At 37.1% G+C, this 16,528-nt stretch overlaps 1 protein-coding gene across 3 annotated transcripts in view; it reads left to right on the top strand.

Annotated features, from left to right (window-relative positions):
* The window catches only part of LOC115217147 (1-phosphatidylinositol 4,5-bisphosphate phosphodiesterase classes I and II-like), a 127,571-nt gene that overhangs the window by 98,368 nt on the left and 12,675 nt on the right, over positions 1-16,528 (top strand). For all 3 annotated transcript variants that reach the window (XM_036507256.1, XM_036507254.1, XM_036507255.1), the window contains exons 23-30: positions 1,231-1,330; positions 1,716-1,820; positions 2,571-2,653; positions 4,083-4,100; positions 6,354-6,528; positions 7,331-7,405; positions 9,508-9,623; positions 13,376-13,510. In XM_036507256.1, coding sequence (XP_036363149.1) covers positions 1,231-1,330; positions 1,716-1,820; positions 2,571-2,653; positions 4,083-4,100; positions 6,354-6,528; positions 7,331-7,405; positions 9,508-9,623; positions 13,376-13,510 — 807 coding nt within the window. The remainder of the gene's footprint in view (positions 1-1,230; positions 1,331-1,715; positions 1,821-2,570; positions 2,654-4,082; positions 4,101-6,353; positions 6,529-7,330; positions 7,406-9,507; positions 9,624-13,375; positions 13,511-16,528) is intronic.

Genomic DNA, 16,528 nt, shown 5'->3' with positions numbered 1-16,528 from the left:
GAACTTCATTTTTTACAAATATATATATATATATATATATATGTATATATATATATATATATATATATATATATATATATCTATATATATATATATATAATATATATATATATATTACTACACTCTTGGAGTGGTTGGCGTTAGGAAGGGCATCCAGCTGTAGAAACTCTGCCAGATCAGACTGGAGCCTGGTGCAGCCCCTGGCTTCCCAGACCCCGGTCGAACCTTTTAACATGCTACCAGCACAGACGTACCTCATCTACTCACAAGGCATTAATCAGCCTGAGGCTATAGTAGATGACACTTGCTGAAGGTGTCACACAGTGGGGCTGAAACTGAAACCATGTGGTTGGGAAGCAAAACTCTTACCACCCAGCCACACTCGTATCTATGTGTGTGTTTATGCATGTATGTGTGATTGTGAGTGTGATCTGGTTCAGAATAATAATAATAATAATAATAATAATGATAATACATTGTTTTGTCTTGGTATAAAAGATGGGCTACAGCAAATATTCTGCTCAATACCACAGATTTGCTTGTCAGTTGTTTGACCTTAACCAGTTGAGCATGTCCCTTAGTGGCTGACGATATGTGCATCTCTGATCACGAGCAGAAGTAGTGGGGGAGCATTATAGCCATGTGTTGAGAGGGATTCTTTGGGGTTTGAATAATTCACCTCTGGAAACATGGGTGGTTCTTTCAACATCCTTAAACAACCCTTATTCAGGGACCTTTTGAGCGGGATGGGCTACTCAACCTGAAGAAAATTCTAACTGGGCCCCACCTGCAAGGTGATGTGCTGTTTATCTTGATATGAGATCACCATGTCGCGCACATGTGGTTGTGATGCATGTGCCTGGTGTACCCTTATGAGACGGGTAGTCATGATGGGTATATTGGGCTTCGTATATTTTACCCCAGTGTCACTTTGATGGCATGCACTGCTCTCTCACTCAATAATAATAATAATAATAATAATAATAATAATAATAATAATAATTGTGTACAGTGCTCAAGTGCACTACAACTCATCTAAAGTCCATATATAATCAGGTGTAGTTTCGGTGGATTTCGGAAAGCATGAGGGCCTTAAAAGATGTAGTGTCATGGCAGTCAACAACTGACGCAGGCAGTTTATTCCATGCTTCAGCAACTCTGAGCGTGAAAAAATGTTTCCGAAAGTCATGGGAGCTGTGTTTATTAATTCTGTTTGTATTCTTTCCTCAGGTTGTGTTGCCAGATTTGGCTGTCGTGAGAATTATTGTGTATGAAGAAGGTGGTAAATTTATTGGACATCGCCTCATGCCTCTGGACGGTATCAAACCAGGTAAGTTGTTCATTAACCCTTTTGTTACTGTATTTATTTTGAGATGCTCTGTGTTTCTTTCAATTACTTTAAATATAACAAAGAATTTAGTAAAATAACTTAGTTATTATTAAGCTAGTGTTAGGAACATAAATTGTGACTAAGGTTTGGTGGAAGACATTTGTACTACAGGGCCAGAAGTGGTTTCAGGTGGGTTGGTAACGAAAGGGTTAAAGACAAATCTAGATTGTCTTACATGTGACTCCCGCCAATAGTAAAAGTGCAGAAAATGTATAAAAAGTAGAAAAGGTTAAGAAAAGACTGGACAATCTAAATCAATTTCGATACATTTCTATTAACAACTTTTATGCAATAATTTGAAATATATTTAATTTTTGTTTCATAGGTTATCGTCACATACCTCTGAGAAATGAGAGCAACCGTCCTTTGGGTTTGGCTTCTGTGTTTGCCCACATTGTAGCCAAAGATTATGTATCTGATGCATTCGCAGGTAAAACACATTACGTCTTTTTGTCTCTTATTTGTTTCTGTTACTGGACTGTGGCCATGCTGGGGCTCTACCTTGAAGGGTTTAGTTAAACAAATTGACCCCAGTACTTATTTGTAAAGCTTGGTGCTTATTCTGTTAGTTTGTTTATTGCATAACTGCTAAGTTAGGGGGACATAAACAAACCAATACCTTTGTTGAGTGGTGGTGGGGACAAACACAAACACAAAGACACACACACACAATGGGTTTCTATATAGTTTCCATCTACCAAATTTACTCAAGATATTGGTCAGCCTATGGATATAGAAGACATTTGTCCAAGGTGCTATGCAGTGGGACTGAATCTGAAACCATGTGCTTGCAAAGTAAGTGAGCTTCTTGACCACACAACTATACTTGTACATACACACACACACACACACACATCAGGCTTCTTTCAGTTTCTGTCTACCAATTCCGCTCACAAGGCTTTGGTTGGCCCAAGGCTATAGTAGAAGACACTTGCCCACTGGGATTGAAACCAGAACCATGTGGTTGAGAAACAAACTTCTTACCACATAGCCATAATATAAATATATACATGAGCACCATGGACAAATGTAAAAAAAATATCTTTACACTAAGAAGTTCCTGATCCCTGTCATAGATGTTCCCTTGTTGGCTCATTCAGTATACAGATATAAAAGACATATAAAATTTTCTAGCAATTCTGCCATTCTAACTCATCTATTATTTTCTGTATTTTGCTAGATTTTGCCAATGCTTTGTTGAATCCCATTGCTTACCAATCTGCAAACGAAGCAAGAGCTGCTGCTTTGTGCGCTTTTGAAGATGTAAGTTTAATTATTTATTTTATTTTCATTGGTATAATCATCCTAAAGAAAATATTTGCCATGTTCGATACAAACTGTAACTTGGTTTATCCAGAAAAAAAAATATATAATTGGAAGTGAGAATCTAAGAAATGAACCTTTAGTGACATATTGTTAAAACTTACTAAACACTTAAGAAAGTCACTATTTTATATTTTGTGATGTCTTGGAAGAGTCATTATGCCAATGATAAATAATATAATTGGGCAGTCAGATTTCCCTTGGTCTGTACCAGCTCCAAGTCTACCATTCAAAGGCACATGGCTCAGTGGTTAGAGTGTTGGGCCTTCAATCATGAAGTAGAAAGTTTGATTCCTGGACTTGGCTGTTTGTTATTCTTGAGCAAGATCCTTTATTTCATGTTGCTCCAGTTCACAAATCTGTAGAAATGAGTTGTGACATCACTAGTGCCATACTGTATTGGCCTTTGCCTTTCCCTTGGATAACATTGGTGACATGAAGAGGGGAGGCTGGTATGCATGGCAAACTGCTGGTCTTCCATAAACAACCTTGCCCTGACTTGTGCCTTGGAGGGAAACTTTCTAGGTACAATCCCATGGTCGTTTATGACTGAAGGAGGTCTTTACATTTGAAATTATATAAATCATATTTGCAAACTAAATACAAAAACAGTATTTTATAATAGTTTTTAACCAAAAGATTTCCTACTAAGTTTGCACAGACATTTTTGAAACTTTGCCATAAAACTTTCTCAACTTCACTCAACTTGCCTTGAAATCTCTCATCAGTTGTCTGATCTGAAGGTTTAAAAATTGCCATCTTTGCCCCACTAATTGGAGAATACTTATTTCTCAAGAATTTGAATTCAGTTTATAATTTATCCGTTGCTTTAACAAAGCTTTTCATAAATTCGGGGTTGGCGTGTAAACGAGAAAGGAACACCTTTCTCATTCAAAGTTTCATTCAAAGCATTTTTCTTGCCTTGAACAAATGAGGTATATTCTGGCTAACATGTGATGGTTTTGTTTGTCCAACTGCACAACTCATACCACAACATGATTAAATTAACATTTTTACAAAGAACAAGTCCAACTTCATAGGAAAACCTTTCTTTGAACTCTGAAAAATATGGCAACTCTGAAAAATATAAACTTGATTATTTTGTTACAATACATTCTAACCCTTTAATCTTAAAGGTTCTACCTACTTCTTAAATAAATCCAAATCAGATATTCTGATAGGAAAGTTGGTTCAGAACAGTCAGGAATATGCAATACATCTGTGACAAAATTTTTGTTAACCAGTGTTATTGCATAAAAAGCATAATTATAAAAATTCTGAATACTTTTTTTTTTTTGTTAATGAACAGTTAATGTATCTTCATCAATTTCTTTTTGATTTCATCTTTTTCTCTTTTGTTTCTTTTTAGGACCCAGATGCTGCTTTGGTGAGTATAGAATATTGCTTCTATTTGCAAACGAAGAAATAATTTTTTGCTAGGGTTATGAATTGTTTAATGGTAAATCATGTAATATATTTAGAACCTGTCACATTTAGCATGAATCCATAAGCTTAAAAGGAAACCTTTAGATCAGGAGTTCTCAACCATTTTTTTTTTTACCTATGGACTCCTTTGATTACTATTTTCGTCTGGTGGACTTCCATAGCCATTCAATGCTTAAAAACTTTTATTGAAAATTTTTTCAAAATTCCTCTTTTGTTTTTCACTCATTAACTTATGTAGGTTGAACTACGTAAAACGTTAGAGAAAGAAACTTGGCTGTTTTTTGTAATATATGCCAATACATACACCTAAATCAAAAGTTTTTTCAGGGACCATTACAGTACTGTTGTAGATCCCCAGTTTACTATTTTGTTGTGTGGACTCCCCAAAATTTTATATGGACCCTCAGGGCCCATATGGACTCCAGCTTTGAACCACTGCTTTAGATGGTTGCCAGCAAGCAAAAACTAGCAGCCAAAAATCTTAACATACTTCCTTAAAAAAATAATGGACAGTGCAGACCTAGATGTCCAATGTTTGCAGAAAGAAAAAAAAAAGGGCCACAGATTGCACACCTTTGATTGAAGATCTTAGTCAGGGCTGACATGGGGCTAAATAACAACAGCAACAACATCAACAACAACCACTGACACTGTATTATATTCAGTGCTGACTATCAACCCTATAAAGGAATTTCTATAGCAACACTTCACTTGATAGAAATAGATGCTAAATCTCACTCAAATTACACCTTAATGCCTTACTTCCCTGGGTATGGACACATTCAAACTCTGACGTCTGGCAGCTGACTTGGCAGACACCCATAAAATTATTAACCATCTTACAAACAATAATTCTGAGCACCTTTTCAAACTCCACCCGTCTAACACCTGTGGACATATTTACAAAGTCAGAAAACAGCACAGCTCCCATGACTTTAGGAAACATTTTTTCATGCTGAGAGTTGCTGAAGCATGGAACAAACAGCCGGCATCAGTTGTCAGTTGTCGGAGCACTGCATCCTTCAAAACTTCCATGCTTTCTGAGATTCGCCAACACTACACCTGATTTTCTTCCCTCCATACACACGCAAGCATGTATCTGACTCATACACTGTTCGCTTTCCAGACATTTGTACATAACTGCATTATACTTTATACACACTTTCTGACAAATTGTGGTGCACCTGAGCACTGTATACAATAATTTCATTATTATTATTATTATAAAACAACAAAGGACAAACTGAATAATATAGTTCTAGATATATCATCATAAAAGATGGGATGGTCTCTATCAGAACCTCACTGATGATAGGCCTACTGGATCATTGAAGACTTAGGGCTAAACAGCAGCATCTAAGACAGCATAAAATGAAGTATTTTCTATACCTCCAGGATATGGTGCTTCTCTACTACAGATGGCTTTATCCTGAATACCTGGTGTCTATCCTCTTTCTATTCTATAATTTATGAAATGTAGAATTATAGGAGCCGGCATGGATATAATATAATATAATATAATATAATGAAATTATTGTATACAGTGCTCAGGTGCACCACAACTTGTCAGAAAATGCATATAAAGTACATGCAGTAATGTAGAAATGTCTGGAAAGCGAACAATGTATGAGTCAGATACATGCTTGTGTGTGTATGGAGGGGAGAAAATCAGGTGTAGTGTTGGCGAATCTCAGGAAGCATGGAAGTTTTGAAGGATGCAGTGCTCCTAATATGTATATTAGAAGCTCATTTCACAACCACAATCTTTGAGGTTCAATCCTCCTGTAAGGCAATAGTTATACATACAGATGTCAATTCATTGCCATTATAGCTATCCATACATATGAGGACATACAACTAATAGTCTTACATATATGAATTAATAACAGGGTGTCAGAGGCTCTGAAAGAGACAGAAATGCCGAGGTCGACTTTGCCTTTCATCCTTTTGGGGTCGATAAATTAAGTACCAGTTACGCACTGGGGTCGATGTAATTGACTTAATCACTTTGTCTGTCCTTGTTTGTCCCCTCTATGTTTAGCCCCTTGTGGGCAATAAAGAAATAAGAAATGCCACCCTTTCATCTCTGATTAAGTGATGTAAATGAAAAATAGAAAGAAAGAAAAAAAGAAAAAAATTATTCAAGGTCTTCGGGGTTTTTGGTTAGTAATTTTGTCTGTTTGGATTTTTCTAGGATGCAGCAACTGCACCGAGCCCTAAGTCAGGTAAAAAGGCCTGGGGAGCTATCGGCAAAAAGGTCAGTGCTAGTAACATAGCTGTGAAGGCAGTTGGTAAACCAGGTGGACCTAAAGCTGCTGGTGGACCCAAACCAGCTGGTGGACCAAAACCAGCTGGCGGACCAAAACCAGGTGAGTAACTTTTGCTTTCCATCCAGTTTTGATTTTATACTTGAAGGAATGGCACATTTTGTTTGGTCTTTTACTTTTATAGTTGTGGCGTTAATGACTATTTAAGTAGAAACATGTGCCTATCACAACTGTCCTCTTGTCTAAAAGTAATAATAAATAAAAATAAATATATAAAACAAAAATACATACATACATCATACATACATACATACATACATACATGCATGTATGCATGCATACTTACATACATACATACATACATACATACATGCATGCATGCATGTATACATACATACATACATACATACATACATACATACATACATGCATGCATACATACATACATACATACATACATACATACATACATACATACATATGTACATACATACACACATACATACATACATATATACATACATGCATCATACATACATGCATCATACATACATACATACACACATACATACATACATACATACATACATACATACATACACACACATACATACATACATACATGCATCATACATACATACATACATACATACATACACACATACATACATACATACATACATACATGATGGCTGTCTACTCATTAGGCAGGCCTGACCATCACTGACAAGTGTGTCATCAGTGCCTGTGATGAAGATGATGGCATCAGAATATTTTACATTAATTTGTTGAATTGTCGATATTGTTGCATTACACACCTGACTATTGTTATTGCATTACACACCTGACTAAAAACGTTTTGGTTGTTCAGTCGTTGTCATTGTTGTTCTTGTTGTTGTTGCAGCTTCTACACCTGCCAGTCCGCCTCCGCCTCCGGCTGCTGCAGAATCTGAATTTGTTACCAATTCCAAAATGAAAGGTAAAAATTAAGCACTTGTACCCTGACTATAAATTCTCATTTGTACCCTATAATCATAGGTGTTTTAGGCTATACGAATAAATTTACTCGAAAATAAATTTACTCGCAAACCAATAAATTTAGTTGAAAACCTAGAATTACTAAGTTTTTTCAAGAAAGAGCAAAAGAAACTGATGTGGAGTCCCCAAATCCAATCAATTAGTAGCACAGTAAAAAATTTTTAAGACATACCAAAAAATTATGTGAATAGAAGCACACACTGAGCATTGACAGCTCAGCCAACATACCAACACAACTACATATTTACAAATGCTGGGGACTCTGTTAAAATCAAAAAGTCTTGTTGCTTTGTTAGTGACCAGCTTGAACTCTCTCAAGAACTTACATAAAACTCAAAGAAAAAATATACATGCAATGGAAATTGTAGTTCAGATACCCGTGCCGGTGACACGTAGAAAGCACCGTCCGAACATGGCAGATGCCAGTGCCGCCTGACTGGCATCTGTGTCGGTGACACGTAAAAGCACCATCCGATCGTGGCCGTTTGCCAGTGTCCTCTGGCCCCTGTGCCGGTTGCACATAAAAAAACACCCACTACACTCACGGAGTGGTTGGCGTTAGGAAGGGCATCCAGCTGTAGAACCACTGCCAGATCAGACTGGAGCCTGGTACAGCCTCCTGGCTTCCCAGACCCCGGTCGAACTGTCCAACCCATGCTAGCATGGAAAACGGACGTTAAACGATGATGATGATGTTGATGATGATGATGATGATGATGATGATGACATACACACACACACACACACACATACATACATACATACACACACACATACATCTACAACATTGTCATTCAATATAAAAGAGTGTACTGATAATTAAATATTAATTACTTCCACGTATTTAATCACTTATCGAAACTACTCCTGAATACAAAGAGAGTGTTTCTATTCTTTTGAATGGTGTAATTAAAAATGAAAATTTAAAATTAGCCTCATTCAGTTAATATTTGATATTATTGGTTATGCCATTAAACACACATCACTTAATTTAGAAATTTAAAGCATATAATTACTTTTTTCTTTTTCAGAAAATAATTCTATTTTCATTAACCCTTTTATGATTAGATTTCTGTCTGTTAATTTTGAAACTAATTAAGAATTAGGAGGTGTTTTGAAAATTAACATTTTCATTGTCATTGAGTTGGAGATTGGAACAGAATCTACAAAACATGTTCTTACATGAAATTATGATGGGAAGTTTTGATTTAAGTACAAACATGTTAAAAACGAAAGATTTTATATCAAACAACTTGAAGTAGACTGAGGCAGATTAAAGATAAAAAAGAATAAAATCATAACATATAGTACAAACACAAACAAATACCTACCAACCTACTTACATATATGAATACATACATACATACATACATACATACATACATACATGCATGCATACATATGCTTTTCTTCATGTCAGTCACCTTAGAGAATGTACTGGATGCACTTTTTCATGGCACCAGAATGCATACACATATGTGTGCATATATATATATTTATATATATTTCGTTTTTGGATTTGGTTTGCAAGATTCTTTATATGAGTTCGTGTGTTGAAGCATATTCTGTTGTGTCTGGGGAGAGTCATTTTCTTTTTGTGTAACACACGCACCGGTAAAATTTCCACTTATTTCTTATTTTTATTTTCCTAGGAAAATAAAAATAAAAATAAGAAATAAGTGGAAATTTAACCGGTGAGTGTGTTACATTATAAGGCATAAAAAGAAAATGACATCACTAGACACAACAGTATATATATATATATATATATATATATACAAACACACACACAGGTAAGTGAGAAACAAGGTGAAAAAGTAGTACTTGAAAACCAAAGGTAGAGTAATATGCTCTTATTACAATTGTCTGAGGAACGGGAACATGAAACTCTTAGTAACAGTTCCATGATAATTTTGCAGCTTTAATAAAGTACACACACACACACACACACACACACACACACATAATGTATATGTATATATATGCATGTATATACATTTACATACACATATAAATGTAATCTCTGTTTTATTTCCCCATTAGATGATTCTATTGCAAAACCACTCACCATGGACAGTGTGAAGCAGAATAAGGCATACACAAAGATCTCTGGCAAGAGAGACAAAGAAGTCGATTCTTTAAAGAAGAAAAATGAAAAGGTTGGTATTTTAGATGAGATCCCAAAATATGGACACACAAATATATTCGCAAATCTTCCCTCATTAGCACACCACCAGCTCAAACTTCATTCATTAACACACTACAGTTACACCCTCCATTCACCAACACACGACAACCACAACCTTTATTCAAAAACACACTACAGCTACAACTTCCACTCGCTCCAGGGCCGGATTAAGACCTGTAGAAGCCCTAAGAATTTAAAAGCTTTAGATATCACTATATGTTACCTGGATCAGCCAGGCTGTCTGGTACCGAATCAGCTCCACTGGCCACAGCATTTATTTCCTCCCTACCTACTTGCAACAAATGTGGTAACATGTAACATCATTGACCGAGGTTACCGTGGTCTTTTCCGTAGGCTTTTCTTCCCACGGATAAACCTTATCTGCTTCCCCCTTTACACTTTACACCATGACACTGTGATACATGATCCCTATTGATCGTTTTTTCCCCCTTTTTTTCTTCTTTCCTTTTTACAATCCCTTTTGATTGAAAACCGAATCCCCCTTTTTTGTTTTTTTTTTCTCCCCCAAAAAGAAAAGCTCTACTTTGTAATCTGTCCTGTCTGTGTGCAGCCCTGTGTGGCTAATAAAGAAACATATTTCATCCCCCTCATGCTTTCACCATTCTCCTCCATGTTCTTCCAAACATCTTTCTTAAATTGTTTTCCCACCTGATTGGGGGTCTTCTGAGTGATCTTTCTCATTCGTGTGGGTACCACTCAACAACTGCACGGGTCCACTAAGTGTCTGTGAACCTTGCAATAAATCTGGCCCATTGTAGCTTTGTGTGGTGGTATTCTGCGATGACGTCCTTCACTCCAGTTCTATCCTTGATCTCCTTGTTCCAGATGTGGTCTCTTAGTAGATTCCCAGCATCAACCTATTTCTTTACTGCCCACAAGGGGCTAAACACAGAGAGGACAAACAAGGACAGACAAACGGATTAAGTCAATTATATTGACCCCAGTACGTAACTAGTACCTAATTTATCGACCTCAAAAGGATGAAAGGCAAAAGTTGACCTTGGCGGAATTTGAACTCAGAACGTAGCTGCAGACGAAATACCGCTAAACATTTTGTGCAGCGTGCTAACGATTCTGCCAGCTCACTGCCTTAACCTCGACCTTTCCCAGCATCAATCTTTCCATGGCTCTCTGCACCATAAATAGATGTTGTTCTTCTCTCTTTGTCAAGGCCAAAGTCTCACATTTGTATAGCATTGCGAGCAAGACTGCGTTTTTGAAGAGATTGGTGCAAATGTAATTCAATATATAATTCAAAATATAAAAATTAAAAACTATAAAAATAAATTTATATCTTTCAAAATGAAATAAAACTAACATTAAGATGGAAAATAATGTTTATTTTTGTATATTTCCACTTTATTCATCTTTAAAAAATTTTCTCCTAATTTTTTTTTAATTGCAAAGTCTTTGATCAGATCCTCACTATGACACCATGGACACCTAGAAATTACATTTCTAATCACGTAAACCATTTTAACTGGCATACCAACAACTCTACCACCTTGCTGCCTTAAAGCATTGTTGTCAGCGTGCTAACGATTCTGCGAGCTAGCTGCCTTTTTAATAATAATAATAATTGGCGGAATTTGAACTCAGAATGTACAGACAGATGGAATGCCACTAAGAATTTTGCCTAGCATGCTAACAATTGTGCCAGCACATCAATGATAATAATAATAATAATAATAATAATAATAATAATAATAATAATAATAATAATAATAATAATAATAATCCTTTCTACTGGAGGCACAAGGCCTCAAATTTGTGGGGTGGGGACTAGTTGATTATACCGACCCCAGTGTTTCACTGGTACTTAATTAATCAAACCCAAAAGGATGAAAGGCAAAAGTTGACCTTGGCGGAATTTGAACTCAGAACGTAGCTGCAGACGAAATACCGCTAAACATTTTGTGCAGCGTGCTAACGATTCTGCCAGCTCACTGCCTTAACCTCGACCTTTCCCAGCATCAATCTTTCCATGGCTCTCTGCACCATAAATAGATGTTGTTCTTCTCTCTTTGTCAAGGCCAAAGTCTCACATTTGTATAGCATTGCGAGCAAGACTGCGTTTTTGAAGAGATTGGTGCAAATGTAATTCAATATATAATTCAAAATATAAAAATTAAAAACTATAAAAATAAATTATATCTTTCAAAATGAAATAAAACTAACATTAAGATGGAAAATAATGTTTATTTTTGTATATTTCCACTTTATTCATCTTTAAAAAATTTTCTCCTAATTTTTTTTTAATTGCAAAGTCTTTGATCAGATCCTCACTATGACACCATGGACACCTAGAAATTACATTTCTAATCACGTAAACCATTTTAACTGGCATACCAACAACTCTACCACCTTGCTGCCTTAAAGCATTGTTGTCAGCGTGCTAACGATTCTGCGAGCTAGCTGCCTTTTTAATAATAATAATAATTGGCGGAATTTGAACTCAGAATGTACAGACAGATGGAATGCCACTAAGAATTTTGCCTAGCATGCTAACAATTGTGCCAGCACATCAATGATAATAATAATAATAATATAATAATAATAATAATAATAATAATAATAATAATAATAAATAATAATAATAATAATAATAATAATAATAATAATATAATAATAATAATAATAATCCTTTCTACTGGAGGCACAAGGCCTCAAATTTGTGGGGTGGGGACTAGTTGATTATACCGACCCCAGTGTTTCACTGGTACTTAATTAATCAAACCCAAAAGGATGAAAGGCAAAGTTGGCCTCAGCGGAATCTGAACTCAGAATGTCTTTAAGACAGACAGAATGGCACTAAGCATTTTGCCTGGTGAGCTAACAATTCTCCCAGCTCACAATCTTTATAATAATAATAATGATGATAGTGTTAATAATAATATTGATGATGATAATGTTAATAATAATAATAATGATGATAATGTTAATAATGATAATAATAATAAATGTCCTGATGCAGTACCAGACAGTGGCTCTCATGGCTTCTAATCTTAACTGATTGGAAGTGTTATCTTGTACATTGTTTTGTCTTGGTATAAAAGATGGGCTACAGCAAATATTCTGCTCAATACCACAGATTTGCTTGTCAGTTGTTTCACCATGACCAGTTGAGCTTGTTCCTTGGTGGCTGACAATATGTGCATCTCTGATCACGAGCAGAAGTAGTGGGGGAGCATCATAGCCATGCATTGAGAAGGATTCTTTGGGGTTTGGATAATTCACCTCTGGAAACATAGGTGTTTTGTTCAACATCCTTGAACAACACTTAGTTAGGGACCTTTTGAGCAGGATGGGCTATTCGACCTGAAGAAAATTCTAACTGGGCCCCACCTGCAAAGTCATGTGCTGTTTATTGTGATATGAAATCACGACGTTGCACACATATGGTTGTGATGCATGTGCTTGGCGTGCCGTTATCAGATGTGTAGTTATGATGGGTATGCTGGGTTTCGTATATTTTACTCCAGTGTCACTTTGATGGCATGTGCTGCTCTCTCACCCGATAATAATGATAATAATAATAATAATAATAATAATAATAATAATAATAATGTAAAAGTGAATACAGCAATGCATGTGTGTTGTGATGACCATGATGACTCTACCGTGATGTATTTGTTCTCTTAGAAGAAATATATTATAATTACATATTACTCTTGTGTTTTTACCTCCTGCGAAACCCACCAGGCTCAGTCAAATATGAAGACAAAGATGAAGGGTGAAGAGAGCAAGGTGAAAAGTGCCAACCAAAAGAACGAGAAAAAGGCAGAGAAAAGTGGCAAAGATGAACATGATAAAGTGGTGAAGGAGAATGAAGAAAAGGTTTGTTTATTCTCCCAGTTGACTTCTTATAGTTGATCCACTTCACTACCTGATGATTACATTTTTTATTGTATATTGCTTTTGAATGCACAGAATGTTGTGTGTGTATGCATGTGTTTCTGTGTGTATGCCTATGTATGTGTGTGTGTATGCATGTGTTTCTGTGTGTATGCCTATGTATGTGTGTGTGTATGCATGTGTTTCTGTGTGTATGCCTATATTTGTGTGTGTGTATGCATGTGTTTCTGTGTGTATGCCTATGTATGTGTGTGTGTATGCATGTGTTTCTGTGTGTATGCCTATGTATGTGTGTGTGTATGCATGTGTTTCTGTGTGTATGCCTATGTATGTGTGTGTGTATGCATGTGTTTCTGTGTGTATGCCTATGTATGTGTGTGTGTATGCATGTGTTTCTGTGTGTATGCCTATGTATGTGTGTGTGTATGCATGTGTTTCTGTGTGTATGCCTATGTATGTGTGTGTGTATGCATGTGTTTCTGTGTGTATGCCTATGTATGTGTGTGTGTATGCATGTGTTTCTGTGTGTATGCCTATGTATGTGGTGTGTATGCATGTGTTTCTGTGTGTATGCCTATATTTGTGTGTGTGTATGCATGTGTTTCTGTGTGTATGCCTATGTATGTGTGTGTGTATGCATGTGTTTCTGTGTGTATGCCTATGTATGTGTGTGTGTATGCATGTGTTTCTGTGTGTATGCCTATGTATGTGTGTGTGTATGCATGTGTTTCTGTGTGTATGCCTATGTATGTGTGTGTGTATGCATGGTTTCTGTGTGTATGCCTATGTATGTGTGTGTGTATGCATGTGTTTCTGTGTGTATGCCTATGTATGTGTGTGTGTATGCATGTGTTTCTGTGTGTATGCCTATGTATGTGTGTGTGTATGCATGTGTTTCTGTGTGTATGCCTATGTATGTGTGTGTGTATGCATGTGTTTCTGTGTGTATGCCTATATTTGTGTGTGTGTATGCATGTGTTTCTGTGTGTATGCCTATATTTGTGTGTGTGTATGCATGTGTTTCTGTGTGTATGCCTATATTTGTGTGTGTGTATGCATGTGTTTCTGTGTGTATGCCTATGTATGTGTGTGTGTATGCATGTGTTTCTGTGTGTATGCCTATGTATGTGTGTGTGTATGCATGTGTTTCTGTGTGTATGCCTATATTTGTGTGTGTGTATGCATGTGTTTCTGTGTGTATGCCTATGTATGTGTGTGTGTATGCATGTGTTTCTGTGTGTATGCCTATGTATGTGTGTGTGTATGCATGTGTTTCTGTGTGTATGCCTATGTATGTGGTGTGTATGCATGTGTTTCTGTGTGTATGCCTATGTATGTGTGTGTGTATGCATGTGTTTCTGTGTGTATGCCTATGTATGTGTGTGTGTATGCATGTGTTTCTGTGTGTATGCCTATATTTGTGTGTGTATGCATGTGTTTCTGTGTGTATGCCTATGTATGTGTGTGTGTATGCATGTGTTTCTGTGTGTATGCCTATATTGTGTGTGTGTATGCATGTGTTTCTGTGTGTATGCCTATGTATGTGTGTGTGTATGCATGTGTTTCTGTGTGTATGCCTATGTATGTGTGTGTGTATGCATGTGTTTCTGTGTGTATGCCTATGTATGTGTGTGTGTATGCATGTGTTTCTGTGTGTATGCCTATGTATGTGTGTGTGTTTGTGTGGGTGTGCATGTGTATGCACATTTTTGTGTGTGTACATGTGTGTGTACACACATGTTTGCATGTGTGTGCATATGCACGTGTATGTGTGTGTGTGGTCATTATTATCATTTAATGCTGGCATGGGTGGGACTACTGCCATGTTTATGTGCATGTTTGTGTGTTTGTGTGTGTGTGTGTGTGGTGTGTGTGTGTGTGTGTGTTTGAATGTGTGTGTGTGTGTGTGTGTGTGTGTGTGCACACGCATGAATGTAAGCATGGAAGCTTACTTGTTCAGCACACGCTCACTTATACGCACACACAAATACGCATACCTGCACATTAATTGTTTAATATTTTTCATCCCTTCTCCCTGTGATCCATTTCTTTCTTTGAGCTGTACAAACTAATTTTCTGTTAGGCTGACACACTTAAAAATTTGTTGTACCTAATTTCTTTCTGTATATTTCTGTGTTCTTGTTTCCATCCTGTTTTGTCTGACATCCTTTAGTAGTATCATATCTTCATGGCGTGGAGGCGCAATGGCCCAGTGGTTAGGGCAGCGGACTCGCGGTCGTAGGATCGCGGTTTCGATTCCCAGACCGGGCGTTGTGTGTGTTTATTGAGCGAAAACGCCTAAAGCTCCACAAGGCTCCGGCAGGGGATGGTGGTGATCCCTGCTGTACTCTTTCACCACAACTTTCTCTCACTCTTTCTTCCTGTTTCTGTTGTACCTGTATTTCAAAGGGCCGGCCTTGTCACACTCTGTGTCACGCTGAATATCCCCGAGAACTACGTTAAGGGTACACGTCTGTGGAGTGCTCAGCCACTTACGCGTTAATTTCACGAGCAGGCTGTTCCGTTGGTCGAATCAACCGGAACCCTCATCGTCGTAACCGACAGAGTGCTTCCATTCCATCTTCATGGCACCATTCACTCATTGTATTTGTCATAAAGAAACTACCAGCACCTTGAGGTGAATAATCATGTTGATAATGTGCTAAAATTGCCTTGATATTCAACCAACAGCTGATGAAGGAAGAAGGCTATCCTCTCACTTGGCTTGCTTGAGAAGATCTGGCAAGCCAAGTGAGACCATAACCTCACGGCCTATGCCAGGGGTGTAACCAGCCCACTCATGTGTACCTTTCCTTCATTGACACAAAACTCTGCTTGCGAAGACCTGTTGAGGCAAGTGAAATTGAAATCAAAATCAAAATCGATGACTGGCATCCGTGCTAGTGGAACGGTAAGAGCACCATCCGAGCATGATCATTGCCAGAGCGGCTAACTGGCTTCCATGCTGGTGGCACGTAAAAAGTACCATTCGAGCGTGAT

Source organism: Octopus sinensis, linkage group LG11, assembly GCF_006345805.1.
Source record: "Octopus sinensis linkage group LG11, ASM634580v1, whole genome shotgun sequence".
In the NCBI taxonomy this organism is placed as follows: domain Eukaryota; kingdom Metazoa; phylum Mollusca; class Cephalopoda; order Octopoda; family Octopodidae; genus Octopus; species Octopus sinensis.
Note: the sequence above shows the minus strand (reverse complement) of the source record. Positions and strands in the feature narration are given on the sequence as shown.